Genomic DNA, 18283 nt, shown 5'->3' with positions numbered 1-18283 from the left:
ACTTTGTGAATTTGGGGGAGGGGGTGTAGGGCCACAGAAAGTAAATTTGGGGGACGGGGTGTAGGGTCTCCAACGCTATGCATAAGGATCACTCTGAATCACGCTCAAGAGACCATAGGTGCTGTCACACATTGAACATGGGAGGCTGAGTTCAAGGCACATACCCTATCCCTTGTATTATATCTCTAGCCCTATGAATCTTACTTTTAATAATTATTTCATTATGCTTTTCCTAGCAACAACTTGGTATCAAAGTCATTCACGATAGACTTTTGTTTTATGGAGCAAACCTGTGTTACCAATAAAGCACCAAAGTGTTGAAGGTATCATATACAAGTTCGACATAGAGATTATTTAGATACTTTAAATGGAAGGGATTTAAAATCTTATTTGAATTTTCCTTATCTCACTAAAGCAGATACTCTGTAAAATACGGCCGTGAATAACTTCTTTCTGATGGAATTCTCTGCAACTTCCTGAAAGGATACAGACTGTTGACCTTTGGCATAAGAACAAAACAATTGCAACACAATATAACCCTTCCTCCAAATCTCCAATATAATCCTCCAGACTTTTCTACTGAAGCTTTAAACAAGCTATCCCTAGAATCCACAATTTTACATTTAGTATCTAAAATCTTTACCTCTAGGTACTGAGAAGTTCCTTAATCCTCATTAAATATTTCCTGGTTGCAAGTGGGAAAATAATTCTTTCTCTTTTTCCTCTTCATCTGTTTAATGTCTGTTTGCCTTCACTTCCCAAATTGAAATTGAAGAGGGTAGAGAAAAGTTTCTTTCCAATCATAGAAGTATATTTTTATATACTAAACATTTCATAAACATACTCTTTCTTTGGCTCTCTTCTCCCTCCTTTTCCATTACTTTCTCTTCCTTCTTATAATTACTTAATATCTTTGAAGTCACAGAAAATTTTTGTAATAGACATCTCACACACAAAATTTAGTTGCTTCACAGAAATAACAAAGAAGGAGAAAAACGCGCTCTTGTTTGCCAGATTGTACAAAGGGACATTCAGAACAAGATAATGGGAATAAAATATTTTAAGCAGGAAGAACAGAATTGTTCTTTCTAGTTGGGTGAAGATGCCTTGTTACCCAGTAACTGTAACCAACACTATTCAGCCCCCAGGTCAGGCCGATTGGATCAAAGCACTGCGCAAGACTGACTTTAGCTGGGCAATTAGAATCCTGCTTTAGAAATTTAAAACTGATTTACTGTAGAGATTGAACTTTTTGTAGGTAAATGGTCAAATGGTTTATGATCTTGTGAGCTTGGTTTTCCATGTGTTCTGAAAAAGTCGGGGAAATGAGTCAGCCGCCAGCAAGAGAAACTTGGGAAGCAATTATAAAGACAGGAGATGAAGTGAGAGAAATAGAGGAATTTTGGGCTTCTTGTTCATCTGTGTTTTTAGTACATTCCTAAATCTTTGCTGCAACCCTGCTTTTGAATTTTATAAGAAATCCCTATATTAAAAAAAAAACAAAAAACAAAAAAACATTCTCTTTCCTGATTAAGCCAGCAGGGGTTGTTTTTTTTTCTTTATTACTTTCAAACCAGATGGTGCTTCAGATTTTTCCGATATAGAATTGCTCTGCTTAGAGTCATCTGAGTCATCTGTACTAATTCAGAGCTGTGACCAGAGTAAGAAATGATTGTAATAGTAATGTAGTCAATGGAAGAAAATATCACAGTATATTGTGGCAGGAAGCAACAGTTGCTGTGTTATTTAAAAAACAAATACTGGACTTGGAAAATGGCTTATTTTCCTGCTTTACATGTGGGCGGGTCTGGGTTCCATCCCTGCCACTGCTGAGCGTTCTAAAATCAAGCCCAAAGCAGTATTGGACAAGGATACTGTCCTGTCCCAGAAACTAAAAATGAAAGGAATTTGTGCTCAGTTTACCCTTGCCCCAAACCCTTAGCTTCCAACAATGCTTCCCTGTTTTTTTCTCTGCAAAATCCTCTTCTTGTGACCATTTAAACAGTATTTTTGCTTTGAGGACATGTGCCTGACATCTTCCAACCTGCTTGCTTATTGCTAATCAAACTCTTTCTGGAACTGTCACAGAATGTTTCATTCATGAGGAAGGAGAATCCAACCTTTCTGGTCTCACCCTTCAGCCAGGCCAGAGCTGGTTCCAAAAGGAGACCAAAAGGAGTCTGTCCTGTTTTTCTAATTATTTGATCAAAACAGTGAAATACAATGATAATTAAGTTTAAAGTGATGCTAATATGTTAGTGCAATAAAGATCATCAGGCGATTCCAGTGAGATACATATTTGGAGGATCCATCTGGGAACTGGTTCAATAAATCTGTTGGTTGTGTTGGATGAAACTCCTTTGAGTTTACTGTGATTCCAAAAACCTAGTGGCAGATCCTGCCCTACCTCACTGCTTACTTACCTTCCAAAGACAAATTGTTTCTAAAGGACAGAAACAGTTAATTTCACTTACATAGGCAATGTAGATGTTTAAATTCAATGTTTTTTTTAATAAGCTAAAAAATTTGCCATTAAGGATTTTGCAGGAAAATAGGTATCCTGGCGTGAATATGAGAAGAGTTCTTGAAAACAATAGCTAAACAAATATTAACAAAAAGCTTCCAGCTGTTTTCTTCTTATTTTTCTTCATGACAGAGTGCTAGCTAATGGCTTCTTTCAATTATTTCCCTTTGAGAACAGAAATTCATCAGTGAAAAGTTGACACTGGAACCATTTGTGAAGCTGTTTTAAAATGGAGCCCCTGTTCGCCATAGCAGAGAAACTGTCTTGTTTGAATGAAACACCCCCAAATCTTTGGACAAGTTAAAAGCAATTGTTTTAAGAACTCTTACATCAGATGTCATCTTTGGGAAGGGGAACAATGATTATTTTAAGGTATAAAATGCACAATGCATTCTGCATATGCTAAGAAAAGTTTGTTTCACTACTAACACCAATCAACTTCTGAACAGCTTACCTAATTTTCCTCTTTTCTCATCAGAAAATCCCCCACCTTGTTTTCCCCTTTAGAAGAGTGCATAATATCTTTTTTAAATTTGTGTATTCCAAATTGCAATTCTTTAATCTTAAATAACCACATGATCTCCTAAATTTTTAGGTAGCCTTACATAAGCTATTATATATGTACGGTTACTTACCATCTGGCATTAAATTAAGTAATTCTGTTGAAGTATCAGTGAAAACCTGTATATGAAACTTAGTATTACAAAAGAGCTGATGCGGAGATGTGGTTGTAGTACTCCAGATTTTTCCTGAATTAGAACCAATGTCAGCTGCATGATACATTTCTCTTATTCTGAAAAACATTTGAAAAAATACAGGCTAAGATAATAATAAAAAAAAAAGTTCATGTGTGTTCTGTATTTTATTAGACACAATTGAAAATATGGAAACAGCAGTTGGTTTGTGGTGTGGTACTATCAGCAGGGTCGTTTGGTAACGATAATCAAATCAAAAATAATTTCAAAGGACTTCTCACTAGGTTTCCTCCAGTGCATCTCATTTGAATCAAAACTATACTGTCATTATGAAATACAAAATTCACCCTGAATAGTCCCTTGTTTCAATGAGGTTATTTCTGAAATCTCAGCACCTCCCCTGGGTATTTTTCTCATATCTAATGTTCTTAAGGGGAAGTCACTCATCCTAATTCAAAAGTTTGAAAAGAAACACTCTTGTTTGTGTCAAATTGGCAGATATTCTGTAGTGATAAATCTCCATTATCCATTTTCCTTAGTTTTACATTATACACAGAGTTTTTGATTTTCCATAAATAATTGAGCTTAGAATCCATGTGTACATTGCAAATGGTTACTTATTGCTTCAGTGAATAGAGAATTGTAAAATAGTTTGTTCTTGGAGTCAGAAGTCGTGGAGCTTCTGTCCTTGGAGTTTAAGCTTGAATCCTACCTCTTCCAATGATTATTTTATGGTTAGAAGCAAAGTATTTGGACAGTTCCTTTGTCTGCAAAAAGTGAATATATATACTTAAAGTTTTTTCTAAAGTAAAAAGGCATGTGAAATACTTTTGCAGAATCTAAAACGACTTACTCAGACAAGGAATGTATCATAATATCATTGTATATTATTATCATAGCTAATCCTTGCCAATTCATGTTTTATTACCACATTTAAAATGTAGCAATATTATTTGAAATTACATAGTTAAAATGCTCCTGATGAGAAATAAATTGGGATGCAGGGGAGAAATTTCCTATCCTTCTAGATTCTTATTGGTATGGACAAGTAATCTAAACAATACAAGATGGGTTTAAGAAGGAAAAATCAATTTAATAACATGCATAGGGGAACTACAGTGACTCTGCAGAATCCAATCATATGAAAGAGAAGAGGGATATGAATTCCTGGTTGGGGGAACTGAGATATTAAGAAAACAGGAGGGAGATCTTCCACATGACAAGATGAAGGAGATGATTCTCGAATGAAGACGTACAGACAGATTTACTCATACCTTCCATATATAACCTGTGGGCTACTTTTTCAAGATTGATTCTTTTAGTTCATAGAATCTATAGTGATTGGTTTTTAGATTAGGAAAAAGCAAGGCTTGAGAACAAAGGTCCCTTTAATTAAGAGGGTAGAGAGCAAAAGCAAGGACCAGAGTTTTTCGCCCAGAGGCTAGGTTTTTAAAAAATTTCTTTGCTTTGCTTTTTAAATCTTATTTATTGTGATTTACAATTAATAGCAATAGTACTAGTTTCATGCACACATCATTGAAGTACTTTCTGACCAAAATACTCAGCATATGAGAGTGAAGCATTTTAAGACCCATTCTGAGAATTTGATGGAGGTCTGATTTTGGCACCTTCAAATATGAAATCTTGGTTTTATGTTAATGAAGGAAGCATCTGAAAATTGAAATTTAATTACAAAATGAATTCTTACACATTTTATGTGCACCATCAATATACTTTATATCCCTGGCATTTGTTTTATTTGTGGAACATTAAAATAACTGTCAGATGCATTGAAATAGCTGTTGCTATACCCTTAAATTCCAAGGAAGGCCCCTCCTTCAGGGGCCTAAAAAAATGTAAACTTGCACATTCATCCGTGGTCTGGCATACATCAGAATCATATTGTTCTGTGGCTCTCCTTTCATAAAGTTCCTCACGCAGGAACTTTGTGCAGGATTTTATCTCCTAAAATTTCCCTGCTGTTAAGGAACTGCATTTTGAGAACCAATGTGCAAGAGAAAGATCCCAGTGGTGCCTTAAACAGTAGGTGTAGATTCCAATCAGCATTTAAGAGAGATAGGATTTGACACTCACCATATGACACAGACCACTCACTATATGCAGACATGATTTGAGGGTCTACCTTATTTGGAAATTAACTTAAAAGTGCAAATACATGCCATCTTCTCCCCCAAATTTTGCTGACCATTCATGGTAGGCCAAAACATATTTTCGATATTTTAAAGCAACTTACTGTGTGTGGAGTTGTGTTTGTTTATTTTCACAAAAGCAGATTTCTTGGAAAACCTGGCTTTAAAAAGTATGTCACAAAAAATAAAATTCAGTACGTTAGCTTGTTCAATGGGCGTATTATAGAACCAGTAGTCATATATTAAGTCACCATAACTTAAATAGGGAAAAAACATGTGACATTGAATCTATAAAGTCAGTCTCTCTGGTTTTCCAGAAATTTTGGAAAAAATTGATTTGTCTTTCTTTCTTTTTTAAATTTTTGTTTGTTGTTAGATAACAAAGCAATGTTCAGGGTTTACTCCTAGCTCTGTGCTCAGGGATCACTCCTGGTACAGCTTGGGGGGAACCATATGTGGTGCATCGGATCCAGCCCAGGGAGGTCACGTACAAGGCATATACCTTACCCGCTGAATTGTTTGTCCACAAAACAGTTGGTTTTCTAATTTAAATGTTCATTTAAATTCTAATTTAAATTTCTGATTTAAATTTCTAATCCTTTGAATTGAGAACCTTGAACAGCATCTAGCCATAGTTAAAATGTTTGTTGCTGACTGTAAAATGAGATTTATCAATAAAAATACTCAAAACCAAGAAAAATATTTGTGAATATAACTATATATCTTTATCTTAGTACTTATTTTTTTCAAACTTTTTAAAACTGATTCTGGTATTTTGATATTTTAAGTGATGGTTTCTTATTCATTTATTTACAACACCACATTCCCACTACTGAAAGGCTTATTATTATCTAGTAGTTTTATTTCTCATGGTTGTTTTACTTAAGAGCAAACAAAATGCACCATGAGCTACTGACAAACCTTTTGTTATTGTAAATGTATCATATCAATATAGTGTTAATATGATATCAATATCATATCTAAAGTGTTTAGTCTTTAGAGGATCTAGAAGACTATTTTATCTAGGAATAATAAATTGTTTTTCAAAGTGAGTGACAGAAGGGACAAATATTTAATGTAAATGGTCGATGGATTTATATTAACAGATACCTATGGTAATGAGAGCTATTCCTTAGACTTAAAGGTTAGATATCACTTCTTAGACATTGAATGTATAGTCTTAACATTGCTTTCTAATTACTTACAGTGAGTAGCTTATTTTTGAGAGAATATTGTTAATGTAACTAATTTTGGCTAAAATAAATGAAAATATAATAAAAGCTGATTAGTGAACTAATTGGTTATAAATTTGTATTTTTACCATGTTAACTCTTTTTAAAAAACATTTTACATGCTAGAATTAATTATTATTAAAACAGATACGTTTATTCAGGCACATAAAGCACATAATTTAATGAAATAACATGACTCACCTTTTTACTTCACTGCAGAAGGAGGCCAGACTCAAATTACTGCCTTGAGGCACTTCAATGAGCTGAATGGAACCTATCACCTTAAAATAAAAAAATGTTAAGTTAATATAATTTGGTTACATATAAAATATTATCCCTAGCACAGCGGGTAGGGCGTTAGCCTTACAAGCGGCCAATATGGCCGACCCGAGTTCGATTCCTCCGCCCCTCTCGGAGAGCCCGGCAAGCTACCGAGAGTATTCAATATGCCAGACACAGTAACAACAAAGTCTCCAATGGAGACGTTACTGGGCCCGCTCGAGCAAATCGACGATCAACGGGAGGGCCTTTACCTTTACCTTATCCCTAGCTGCAGTATTCAGGCGGCTCAGGTCTGCTTAGCACAGCAGGTAGGGCATTTGCCTTGCATGTGGCCGACCTGGGTTCGATTCCTCCATCCCTCTCAGAGAGCCTGGCAAGCTACTGAGAGTATCCCACCTACATAGCAGAGCCCGGCAAGCTCCCTGTGGCGTATTCGATTTGCCAAAAACAGTAACAAGTCTCACAATGGAGACGTTACTGGTGCCCACTCGAGCAAGTCAATGAACATCTGAAGGACAGTGCTATAGTGCTATATATTAAATATTAACAGAAATCTATAAACTTTGTCTTATTTAAAAATATCATTCTACTTTTAATTTTTTAGTAAAATAATAAATATGGAAGATACATAAATCTTTCTTTTTGAAACATACCAGCTGTGCTCAGGGATTATCCCCGGCTGGGCTTGAGGGACCATATTTGGCTCTGGGAACCAGCCCTGGGCCCTCTGAAGCCAAGGCAAGTGCCCTGCCTGCAGTACTATCATTCTGGTTAAAAAAATCCATAAGTCTTAAAGTGCATATTTTTTGTAAGTAACTCTTCCATTCTAATATTTATAGGAGTGTGCAATTCATTTCTGTGAAAGGTCCATAAATGTCCTACCAAGTGTGTATGTGACTAACTTTAAGATGGAGACAGCAGTGGGGATGGGGAGTATAAGTGATGGGAACCCTGAGATAATTCTGATGGTGGGAGAGGGGTTGGAACATAGCATGCAAAAAAATAAAAACCATCATTGACAAACATGGTGCTGAATCCTTTGCGGAACCCGGCTTGCTCGCATGGTTGTCCTTCATCTAGTGTTCTGCCAATCCTATTTAGGATGACTCGAGTGAACAACTTGTAGATGACAGATAATAGGCAGATCGGGCGATAGTTGCCAATGTCATGGATGTCTCCCTTCTTGAACAGTAGTACGGTCCTGCTGGTTTTCCATTGGGACGGAACCTTGCATTCAGACAGGTAGTGAGTGAAGAGCCGAGCCAGTGTATTGATGAGTACTGATGGCAGGTTCTTCAGGTGTTCAGGTCTGACCTTGTCTGGGCCGGGTGCTGTTTGTTTCTTTACCGACGAAATGGCGTGTCGGATTTCAGAAGGGAGAACATTGGGAACGACATATGCATCCTGTGGAATTTGGTATGTCGGCCAGTGGACATGGCTATGGAAGAGATTTGAGTAGAAGTCATGTATAATCTTCTCCATTGCCGTTCTGGAGGATGTGATGGATCCATCAGGACGTCGGAGGGCAGTCATCTTGGTCTTATAGTTGGCGAAGGACAGGTGGGCGTTACGAATACTTTTCCCAGCTTCTGCCGCATCTACCAGTACTTCTGCTCTTCTCTCTTTGAGGTCTTCCTTGATCGCATCTCTGCACTGCTTTGCGAGCTCAGACGTTAGCTTGCAGTTGCCTGAGGCATGCGCCAAACCACGCTGGCGAATTAGCTCAAGAGTTTTCGAAGACAGGCGATTTTTTGTGGCTATCTCTCTCTTGGCGTTCCTCGCACATTCATGGAGGTGCTGAACCAGCCGATCGTATTCCTCGTCAATGTTGTCAACAATGGCATCTTCCCATGTTGCCGCAATAGTACCAAAGAGTACCCAGTTGGTGATCATTCTGGGAGTTCTCTTTTTGAACTTTGCAGCCCTTTCTCCCCGCTCTGTGAAGTAGAATTTTGCACGAAGGAGTCGGTGGTCCGATCCCGTTCGAAATTTTGGGACAACAGCGACATCGGTCAGGCAAAACCGTCAATTGAATATGATGTGGTCTATTTCGTTGTGGAATCGTCTACCGGGAGACTCCCATGTCCATCGTTTAGATTCTGCCTTCTGGAACTGTGAGTTACCATGAATGGTGTTGGTCGACATGATGAACTCAGATAGTCTCTCACCCTGTTCGTTCCATTCTAGGCCATGGGTCCCGATGTGAAGTTCTTCAGCTGATCTTCTCGGTCCTATCTTGGCATTAAAATCACCCACAATGATCTTGTAGAAGGTGTGGTCTTCTTTATAGAACTTCTGTAGCTCCATGTAGAACTTCTCGATTTCTCTTTCATCATAATGAGATGTTGGTGCGTAGACAACGAAGATAGAAACTGCGGACAGTGTGCCACATCTATTCAAATGTAAACGTCCGATTCGGGTTGTTAGGCACTCGAATGAATCAATGCTCTTGGCCAAGTTTGTGTTGACAAGGACACCGATGCCTCCAACACCTCTTTTATCGCATGTTCCGAGGAACAATTCTTCTCCAGTATCGAAAACGGCATGGTGAGATTTGTGCCTTCTTGTCTCGGTCAGACCAATGATGTCGTACTTGATCATTCGCGCTTGTACCATCAGGTCCTTGATGGATGCATCTGATGCTAGCGTACGTGCATTGAAAGTACAGACGATCATTTTCGACCATATCCACACGATAACCAAGCTCATTGAGGTTTCTCAGAAGTTCAAGATGCCGCTCTGTTTAACGTTCATTGCTTTAAAGAAGGCCTTTGATTCTGTTGAGATGGAAGCGGTCATTGAAACCCTAGCCAATCAGGGCATTCAAGCCCAATACATCAGGATCCTCCATGAGCTGTATTGCGGATTCACTACCAGGATCTCACCATTCTACAAAGAAGTGATTGTTGATGTCAAGAGAGGGGTGCGGCAGGGTGATACCATTTCACCGAAACTCTTCAGTGCCACCCTCGAGAACATCATGCGACGACTGGAATGGGAAGGAATGGGAGTGAAGATAGATGGTCGGCAAATACACCACCTCCAACTTTGCTGATGACATTGTTTTAATAACACCAAACATCAGCCAAGCGGCACAAATGCTGGCCGACTTTGACTGTGAATGTGGAAAGGTAGGACTACAGCTGAATCTTACGAAGACAATGTTTATTAGAAACAGCCTCGTTCCTGATGCCCCATTCGCTCTCAACGGAATGACCATCTCCGAATGCAACAGCTATGTGTACCTAGGTCGAGAGGTCAACATGACAAATGACCTGGCACCCGAGCTGCGCAGGAGGAAGAGAGCGGCTTGGAACGCTTTCAAGAACGTTGAAGAAATAGCTAAGAGGATGAAGAACCTCCGGCTCCGGGCACATCTCTTTGATTCCACTGTTCCTCTTGCATTAACATATGCCTCAGAGATCTGGGCCCTACGCAAACAAGATGAGAACGCTATTCAGGTCTCCCAAAGAAGAATAGAAAGAGCTATGCTTGGAATATCACGTTTCACTCAAATGAGAGAAAGAATCCGGAGTTCTGACATCCGTCAATGATCAAGAATCAGGGACGCTGTCTCATTTGCCAAGGTGTCGAAAATCAGATGGGCTGGTTTGAGATTTAAAGACGACCGGTGGACTAGAGCTGTTACCTACTGGATTCCACGGGATGTCAAAAGACCGCGTGGCCGCCCACCCACCAGATGGTCAGACTTCTTCGTCAAGATCATGAACGATCAGTTTGAGGCCCTTCATGTGCCCGGAGCGAACAGATGCCATTGGGCTACACTAGCATGCGACAGGGACAAATGGAGACGTTACTGGCGCCCGCTCGAGCAAATCGACCACTAACGGGAAGTTAAGTGATTAAGTAATTGACAAACATGATGATAAAAATAAAATTTAAATAAATAAAAATTTATAATTAAAGAATTGTTGCTTTATTTATTCTGATGCATGTAAACATTGCATTTATATTATGTTCCCTAACTTTTTTGTTACTTAACTGTACCCATTCTTCTATAAAAATATCTCTTGAATTAGACTTTTTTCTCATACCAATAATTTTACTTAGCTTTCAATTGTTGGATTGTTATAGCTTTTTATTTCTTCTGCTAACAACCCACCAGTCCCTTTGTTTCTTAAATGTAGCACTGTAGCACTGTCCTCCCATTGTTCATCAGTTTGCTCAAACGGTTACCAGTAATGTCTCACAACAAATTGTGAGACTTGTTGTTACTGTTCTTTTTTTTTTTTTTGGCATATCGAATACATCATGGGTAGCTCTTAAGTTTGCCTTAAATGTCTTACAAATAACTTTTCTTAATGGCTTACCTAAGTGTAATTTTAGTTACATCTTCTTTATGTAGCTTCTAATTTTTTACCTTGTACTAGGAAATATTAGTCACTGGAGCGATAGCACAGCGGTAGGGTGTTCGCCTTACAAGCGGCCAACATGGCCGACCCGAGTTCGATTCCTCCGCCCCTCCCGGAGAGCCCGGCAAGCTACCGAGAGTATTCGATATGCCAGACACAGTAACAACAAAGTCTCCAATGGAGACGTTACTGGGCCCGCTCGAGCAAATCGACGATCAACGGGAGGGCCTTTACTTTACTTTACTTTTACTTAGTAAATTTGGGCTGGAGCGATAGCACAGTGGTAGGGCGTTTGCCTTGCATGCAGCCAACATGGCCAACCCGAGTTCGATTCCTCCGCCCCTCTCGGACAGTCCGGCAAGCTACCGAGAGTATCTCGCCCGCACGGCAGAGCCTGGCAAGCTCCCCGTGACGTATTCGATATGCCAGACACAGTAACAACAAAGTCTCCAATGGAGACGTTACTGGGCCCGCTCAAGCAAATCGATGATCAACGGGAGGGCCTTTACTTTACTTACCTTTACTTAGTAAATTTATGGATGTCAATGGATATAGGTGGGCAAAATTATGTATTTTTCTGCTGTTTTGGTCTTCTCTTTTATATGCCTGATTTTTAAAAAATTTTTTAATTTTAATTCTTGTGTTGAAGTATTAGTTTTTCTTCTTTGTATGGTTTTTAAGTTTTACTAGCAACAAATTAGTAAACTCATCCTTAATATAACTGATGTCAAGTTTCTACCACTACACTTAGACGTAAAAATGTATAATAGCAAAATAACAACTCTCCCATTCTTAATTGTATATAAACTCTGTAATGCTATTGTTGTTACATATAGTTTTCTTTAAAAGTTATGATAAAAGCAGTCTCATATTTTTCAGCATGTTTATCATTTATACCACTCTTGTGTACTACTTATATTCCATCTGCTGTCATTTTACTGCATCCAAAGCATTTGCTTTGAATTTTTTCTGTGAATGCTGACAGATGACTTTCCCTCAACTTTTATTTATAAGGTAATGTCATTATTCCATTTAAAATGAATGAATCCTGAGGGCAGAGTCAGGATTAAGCTCTGAGTATTTCCAGGTGTGGCACAAAAACGAAATAATTTTTTTTCTAATTTATTTATTTATTTATTGTTGAATCGCTGTGAGCTACAGTTACAAACATAGATGGTTTTTTAAAAATAGAATTTAAAAAAATGCCATGCCATTGTTTTCTGGCTTCCATTGTTTCCAGTGAAAAATTTAATTAAATACTTGTTGTTTTTCTCATAAAATCTTTTATCCCCCTCTACTTTCTTATATGATATTTTTTGCCTTTGATTTTCAGGTATTTGAGAATTTGTCTATGATATCCATATTTATTTATTGTACTCTGAGATTTTTATGTCTGTAATTTTATATACTTTATCAAAGTTGAGACCATTTTAGACTATTTTTAAACAAATTTTCCTATCCTCTCTCTTTGATAATTATTCCAAAGTTGGCCAAATATCACTTTCTTTGATAAGCTTCTGAGTCTCTGCACATGTCCTGAAAAGTTATTTTACTTTCATTTTTTTCTTTCAAATTTACTACTTCTTTCTTAATATCTTTTATTTGTTTTTAAGAAAATCTAATGGCTCTTTCATTCAGTTATGGTTTCAGTTCATTTGCATTTTTTTCACTTGCTTGTGAAATTCCTCTTTAGTTTAGTTACTGCTTTTATACTTTGACATGCTTTCAATAACCACTTACAAGCTGCTAAGTTGTTAACAGCAATAAAGGTAAAGGTAAAGGCCCTCCCGTTGATCATCGATTTGCTCGAGCGGGCCCAGTAACGTCTCCATTGGAGACTTTGTTGTTACTGTGTCTGGCATATCGAATACTCTCGGTAGCTTGCCGGGCTCTCCGAAGCTTGCCGGGCTCTCCGAAGCTTGCCGGGCTCTCCGGCAAGCTTATCATATTGTATTTGGTGTGGGTCACACTATCGCCCGGCTGAGGCCTGTCCAGGTTCTTACCGAACAAATCCTGGAGTGAGGTTAGGTGAGAGAGTAAAAGGTTTAGTTATGCTGCTTGACTTGAAGGGGCAGATCTGTTTCTATTCCTGGCACAGAAGATGGTCTGCTGAGCACCACTTGGTGTGATCACTGAATAGCCTCTGAATACTAGCAGTTCTTACCCAAGATGCCCACTCCTCAAAACTGAGGGTGACACACAAGGCAAAAAGCAGAGAAGAGCAAGAGTTTATTTGAAATCAGAAAGAATACTCTGGTCCACTTAGCTAGCTGAGCAGAGTAGTTTGGGGCCTGGGGATGTGTTTTTTTATTTTTATTTTTTTATTTTTTTGGTTTTTGGGTCACACCTGGAAATGCACAGGGTTACTCCTGGTTCTGCACTCAGGAATTACTCCTGGTGGTACTCACAGGACCATATGGGATGCTGGAAATAGAACTGGGTCGGCCGTGTGCAAGGCAAATGCCCTACCTACTGTGCTATTGCTCCAGCCCCGTGGGGGGCAGGGGGATGTGTTATAGGGATTCCTTTACTATGGCTGACTGAGGGGTGTGTCCAGCTAGTATTAGGGTGCTATGTTGGGTGATTGGGAATTTATTTATTGGTAGAGGGTGGGGATCTTCAGACCATATCCAGCTATGCTCAGAGCTTACCCCTGGCTAAGGATAATTCAGGGATCACTCCTGGTGTGCTCAAGGTACCCTGTGGGATGCTGGGGATTGAATCTAGGTTGACTGCATGCAAGGCAAGTGCCCTCCCCATGATACTATCTCTCTGGCTCTGGCTGGAGGTTCTTGGCTGGTTGTGGACAGGACTCCGAGGGACTAATGATGGTCTCAGCTTGCTGACCACATGAACGGTCTAGTGGGGTATATTTGCCCCAGCCACACTGGCTGAAAGATCCAGCGAATACTTGGTGAATTTTTCATTGTCCTTTACTCTATCTACCCTACCTTAATGAGCACCCAGGAGTGCTGGGGGGCTGCTTCCAGCTCAGTGTGGGGGGAGGTCAGCCCTGATAGTGCTGGGGAGGCCATGCAGCTCCAAGGATCACACCCAGCTATCCATGCACAGACTTCACTCGAGCCTGTTGCAGTATCTTCCGAGCTCCTAATCCCATATCTAGAAATAACTGCTATTGACCAGTTTAGCTTCTTAATTGTGGATTAAAAATTCCCCACTTCTTTTGACATCTATGCATTTGGTATCCATGCACTTTGCAGATGAAACACTATGATTACACTGCATTTTAGACATTGCCCATTTTTTTTTCCCTAGCAGGGAGTTAAAATTCTTTGTGGTCTTGTCAGCCTTGCTTTTTTTTGATTGTTGATTTTGGGGGTGGGTCTACCCCGTGGTGCTTAGGAATCTCCTGGGAGTAGTCAGGGGACTAGGTACTGCTGGGCATCTAACCCAGGGCTCCTGCCTGCAAAGCATTCACTCCAGCCTTTTGTGCTATCTCCCTGATCCCAATCAATTTTTTTTTTAAATAAAGGCGATTTGGTCATTGTGGCATTTACTTTTAAGTGTCCTTTTCTCTCTCACAAAGAGAGAGAACTGTCTGGACTCTGAATGCTTAAAAATACCTTGCTCAGATTCTCTTCTTGCTGGGTCAGAATGTCTGCATTGCATAATTTCTGTTTTTGTGTGTGAGTATGTGGAGAACAATCTGCAGAAAATCTTGCATTGATCCCCACCCTTGCCTTTATTTAACTCCATCATCTCTAGCATGTTACCCTTCAAATTACAGTTTTCCCTAGACTGCAACTCCAAGCTTTGCCTCAGCAAGTGGCATGCTGGCCAAGTAGAGCTCCACTAGCCGCCATGCTGCAGGAAGCGCCCTCAAGAAGAAACCGTATGATGATACAATATTTTGGTATTCATCTGCATCCCAGGATCCACATTCTACTGTGCCTTTTTTTTTCATGAACTAAAATAATTTGCTTCATATACTTGGTCTAACTTCATAGCTGTATTCACTGGCTGGGAAAGTTTGTGACTTGTTAAACTGCTCTGATCAGAAATAGCTGTGCTAATTTGTTTTTACATTTAATTCATCTAAGTTGAAATATTACCTACTCAGAAAGAAAAATAGAACAAGGGATTTCTTTTTACCTGAACTCAATTTAGTTGTCATTTTACTGTTTTGCCATTATTTGTTTACATGTTAATCTGAGTAACACAGTATTCTCGAAAGCAGGTTTCACATCTTTTCTTCTTTTCATCCAGTATGCATAATATGTCATGTATGTTTAAAGGATATGGGAAATAATTGTTGAATAAATGATTAATACTTTAATCTCACCCTCTAAATTGCACCTGCAATAACATTTCATCTTTTTTACTATTTATTTCTGGTTTCACTGGTGTCTAGATTCACTATAAGCAGAGTAATGCTTGAATATTATACAAGAAAGCCTTTGTTACTGAAATTATTGGAAAACTACTAAGAAATCATTAGGATGAATTACACAATGATTGCTTAATTTCCTACTCTTGGAGTGATTCCAATAGAAGTTGCCTGCCAACAATATAATTTAGGAGTCTCTGGGTAAAGAGATGTTTTTTTTCTCCCAGTAATGATACACAGATTTAAATCATGACAGTATGATTCAAAATATAACCATAATAAAATGCATGTGTATTTCTGTGTGTGCATAATAACTCAATAAGAAAATACTATTAGCTAAATCTCAAGCTATATTTTATACAAAAAAAATGGAAATGCTATAACATTTTATATAGCGTTATTGAAACTTGAAACTGGTACGTTAAAATATTATACAAATAACCCTTTATCAAAACAATCATTCAGTAATAGGGAAATTATAAACTATAAATGATTTTTTTCAAAAGTAACAGTAATACATTTTCCTGTCTAAGGTCAGTTAGACTTAATACAAAATTAATTCAGCACACTATTTAGTGATCCTTTCAGATTCCCATTTTTCAGGTCAACAGATATGATACATACCTCTACATTCTCTGGCTGTGTACTGTTGCTTGAGCTGGGTAGAAAGGATTCTTTCGAGAATACCAGTGAAGGATCCATAATATTCATATTTTTACTCCTTTTATTCTCTTCTGACATGAAGTCAGTTGCAAAAGATGGATCCATAGAAGGAATGTTACTTTCAAATCCTATGTAATGGCTCTGACCTGCATTTTCCTGTTCTCTCTGTGTACTAATTTCAGCCATACCAGCTAGTGATGGAGCAAACATGTTGAATCTGTCATCACCAGCACCACAGTATTTTCCTGTGCGCATTCCTCTAGAGCGCTCTTCATTGATGTCTTGAGGACTTGGCAGCACCGAAGGCTTAAAACCAATGACTGGAGCTTCCCTAGCTTGATGGCAGGCGAATTCTGGGCTTTGAGAAGTAAATTCATTTGTAAATATTTGGTGTGTCAAATCCAGGGGATTTGTTTTCCAGTCTCTGTTTGGGAAATGGGGCATAGGAAAGATCTTTTTCTCAGGCTCACACTGATAGCGTGGACTTTCATGACTGAGCACATCTATCAGCTGATCAAAACCCAGGTTTGTTTGTCTGGGATAAAGGGGCTGATTTGCAGAGTGAAATTCTTGGTGCTCGTATTGTTGCTCTACAGGTGATTCACTGGGGTTTGCATCTTTTTCCCACCAATATGCCATTCTTTATAAGATGGAGAGGATTTCACCTTGCTTCAAATATCTTCTTGATATCATGAAGGAGGGTAGAAAGTTTTCTAAAAAAAAAAAAAAATAAAAGGAACCAAAATCTGTAAATTATCAAAAGAGAAATATAAGTAAATATAAACAGGTATTTTGAAGTGTCTCCTTAGCAAATAAAACAATTCCTTGAATAATACAAAATCCTATCAGAGGTCACAGTGTTAGGGTCCTAGTGGGGAATATTACTTTAGATCATGAAACATCTGTGATAGGAGAATAAATCTCCATCATTTATGAGTAAAGTCCAATGAGTTTATTTGAAATCAATGTTCCCTCTCAATCTCTTTTTCCTACTGAAGATCCACTTGTCTACAGCATCATCTTTTCTTGTTTTCACTTATCCATAAGATACTAGTTGGCTTGTCTCCTTATTTGCTAGGTCATCAGATATCCCATTCGTTTGTCTTTTTGTTTGCTTGTTTGGGGGAGCTCACTCCAAGTGGTGCTCAGGGGTCACGTACCATAGTGCTTGGGGGTGCTCAGAGAACCATGAAGAGCCTAGGATCAAATCTGAGACGCCCACATGCAATGTACCCCTTTGAGATGTACTTGACACTCCATCTACAATTTCATATCTTTATCTCCTTTATAAGCAGCCATTTTGTAATGTGGCAAATCTCTTCTCTTCCCTAAAACTTTTTAAGGGATTATGGACTTTTTCTTTGCTTACTCATCAAAATGGCTTAGGTTTACCAAAGAGTTTCTTGTGAATCAATTCAACTAGAATTAGTCACTCTATGATCTCTCTGCAACATTTAATTCCATTTACAGTAATCATATTGCATTTTCTTGATTTTCTAAACTGATTATGTCACTGTGATTTCTGAATTATTTATTTCTCAAAAACTCTGTTTTTCCATTACATATTAGATCATGATCATTTTCTCACTTAGGACTCAATACCTTGTACATCCCTCCCTTTAGGTAATTTTTCATTTGCACTGTTTGAAAATGAGTGATTTAAAAATGTAAAATATATATAATTAAGTAATAAGGAAATAAAATTAAAAAATATTAATTGCACATCTATGGATTAATTCATTCCCATATCAATTATGCATTTATGCATACTGACAACAACAAAATTTCTAAGGGATAATTATTAGAAATAATCTTAAGGGGTAATTATCAGTAAGGTAAAGGTAAAGGTAAGGTAAAGGCCCTCCCGTTGATCGTCGATTTGCTCGAGCGGGCCCAGTAACGTCTCCATTGGAGACTTTGTTGTTACTGTGTCTGGTATATCGAATACTCTCGGTAGCTTGCCGGGCTCTCCGAGAGGGGCGTATTCAAATGAAATTCACTATCAATCTATTCTTC

At 38.4% G+C, this 18283-nt stretch overlaps 1 protein-coding gene across 1 annotated transcript in view; it reads right to left on the bottom strand.

Annotated features, from left to right (window-relative positions):
• Positions 1-16906, bottom strand: part of PIK3C2G (phosphatidylinositol-4-phosphate 3-kinase catalytic subunit type 2 gamma) — a 375313-nt gene extending 358407 nt beyond the window's left edge. The window contains exons 1-3 of the mRNA XM_056134595.1: positions 16229-16906; positions 6803-6882; positions 3160-3317 (exon numbers count right to left, since the gene is read on the bottom strand). Of these exons, the coding sequence (XP_055990570.1) occupies positions 3160-3317; positions 6803-6882; positions 16229-16906 (916 nt within the window). The remainder of the gene's footprint in view (positions 1-3159; positions 3318-6802; positions 6883-16228) is intronic.
• Between the last annotated feature and the right edge of the window lie 1377 nt (positions 16907-18283).

Source organism: Sorex fumeus, unplaced genomic scaffold (genome assembly GCF_029834395.1).
Source record: "Sorex fumeus unplaced genomic scaffold, SorFum_2.1 ptg000100l, whole genome shotgun sequence".
NCBI lineage: Eukaryota > Metazoa > Chordata > Mammalia > Eulipotyphla > Soricidae > Sorex > Sorex fumeus.
This window is presented reverse-complemented; position numbering and strand designations above follow the sequence as displayed.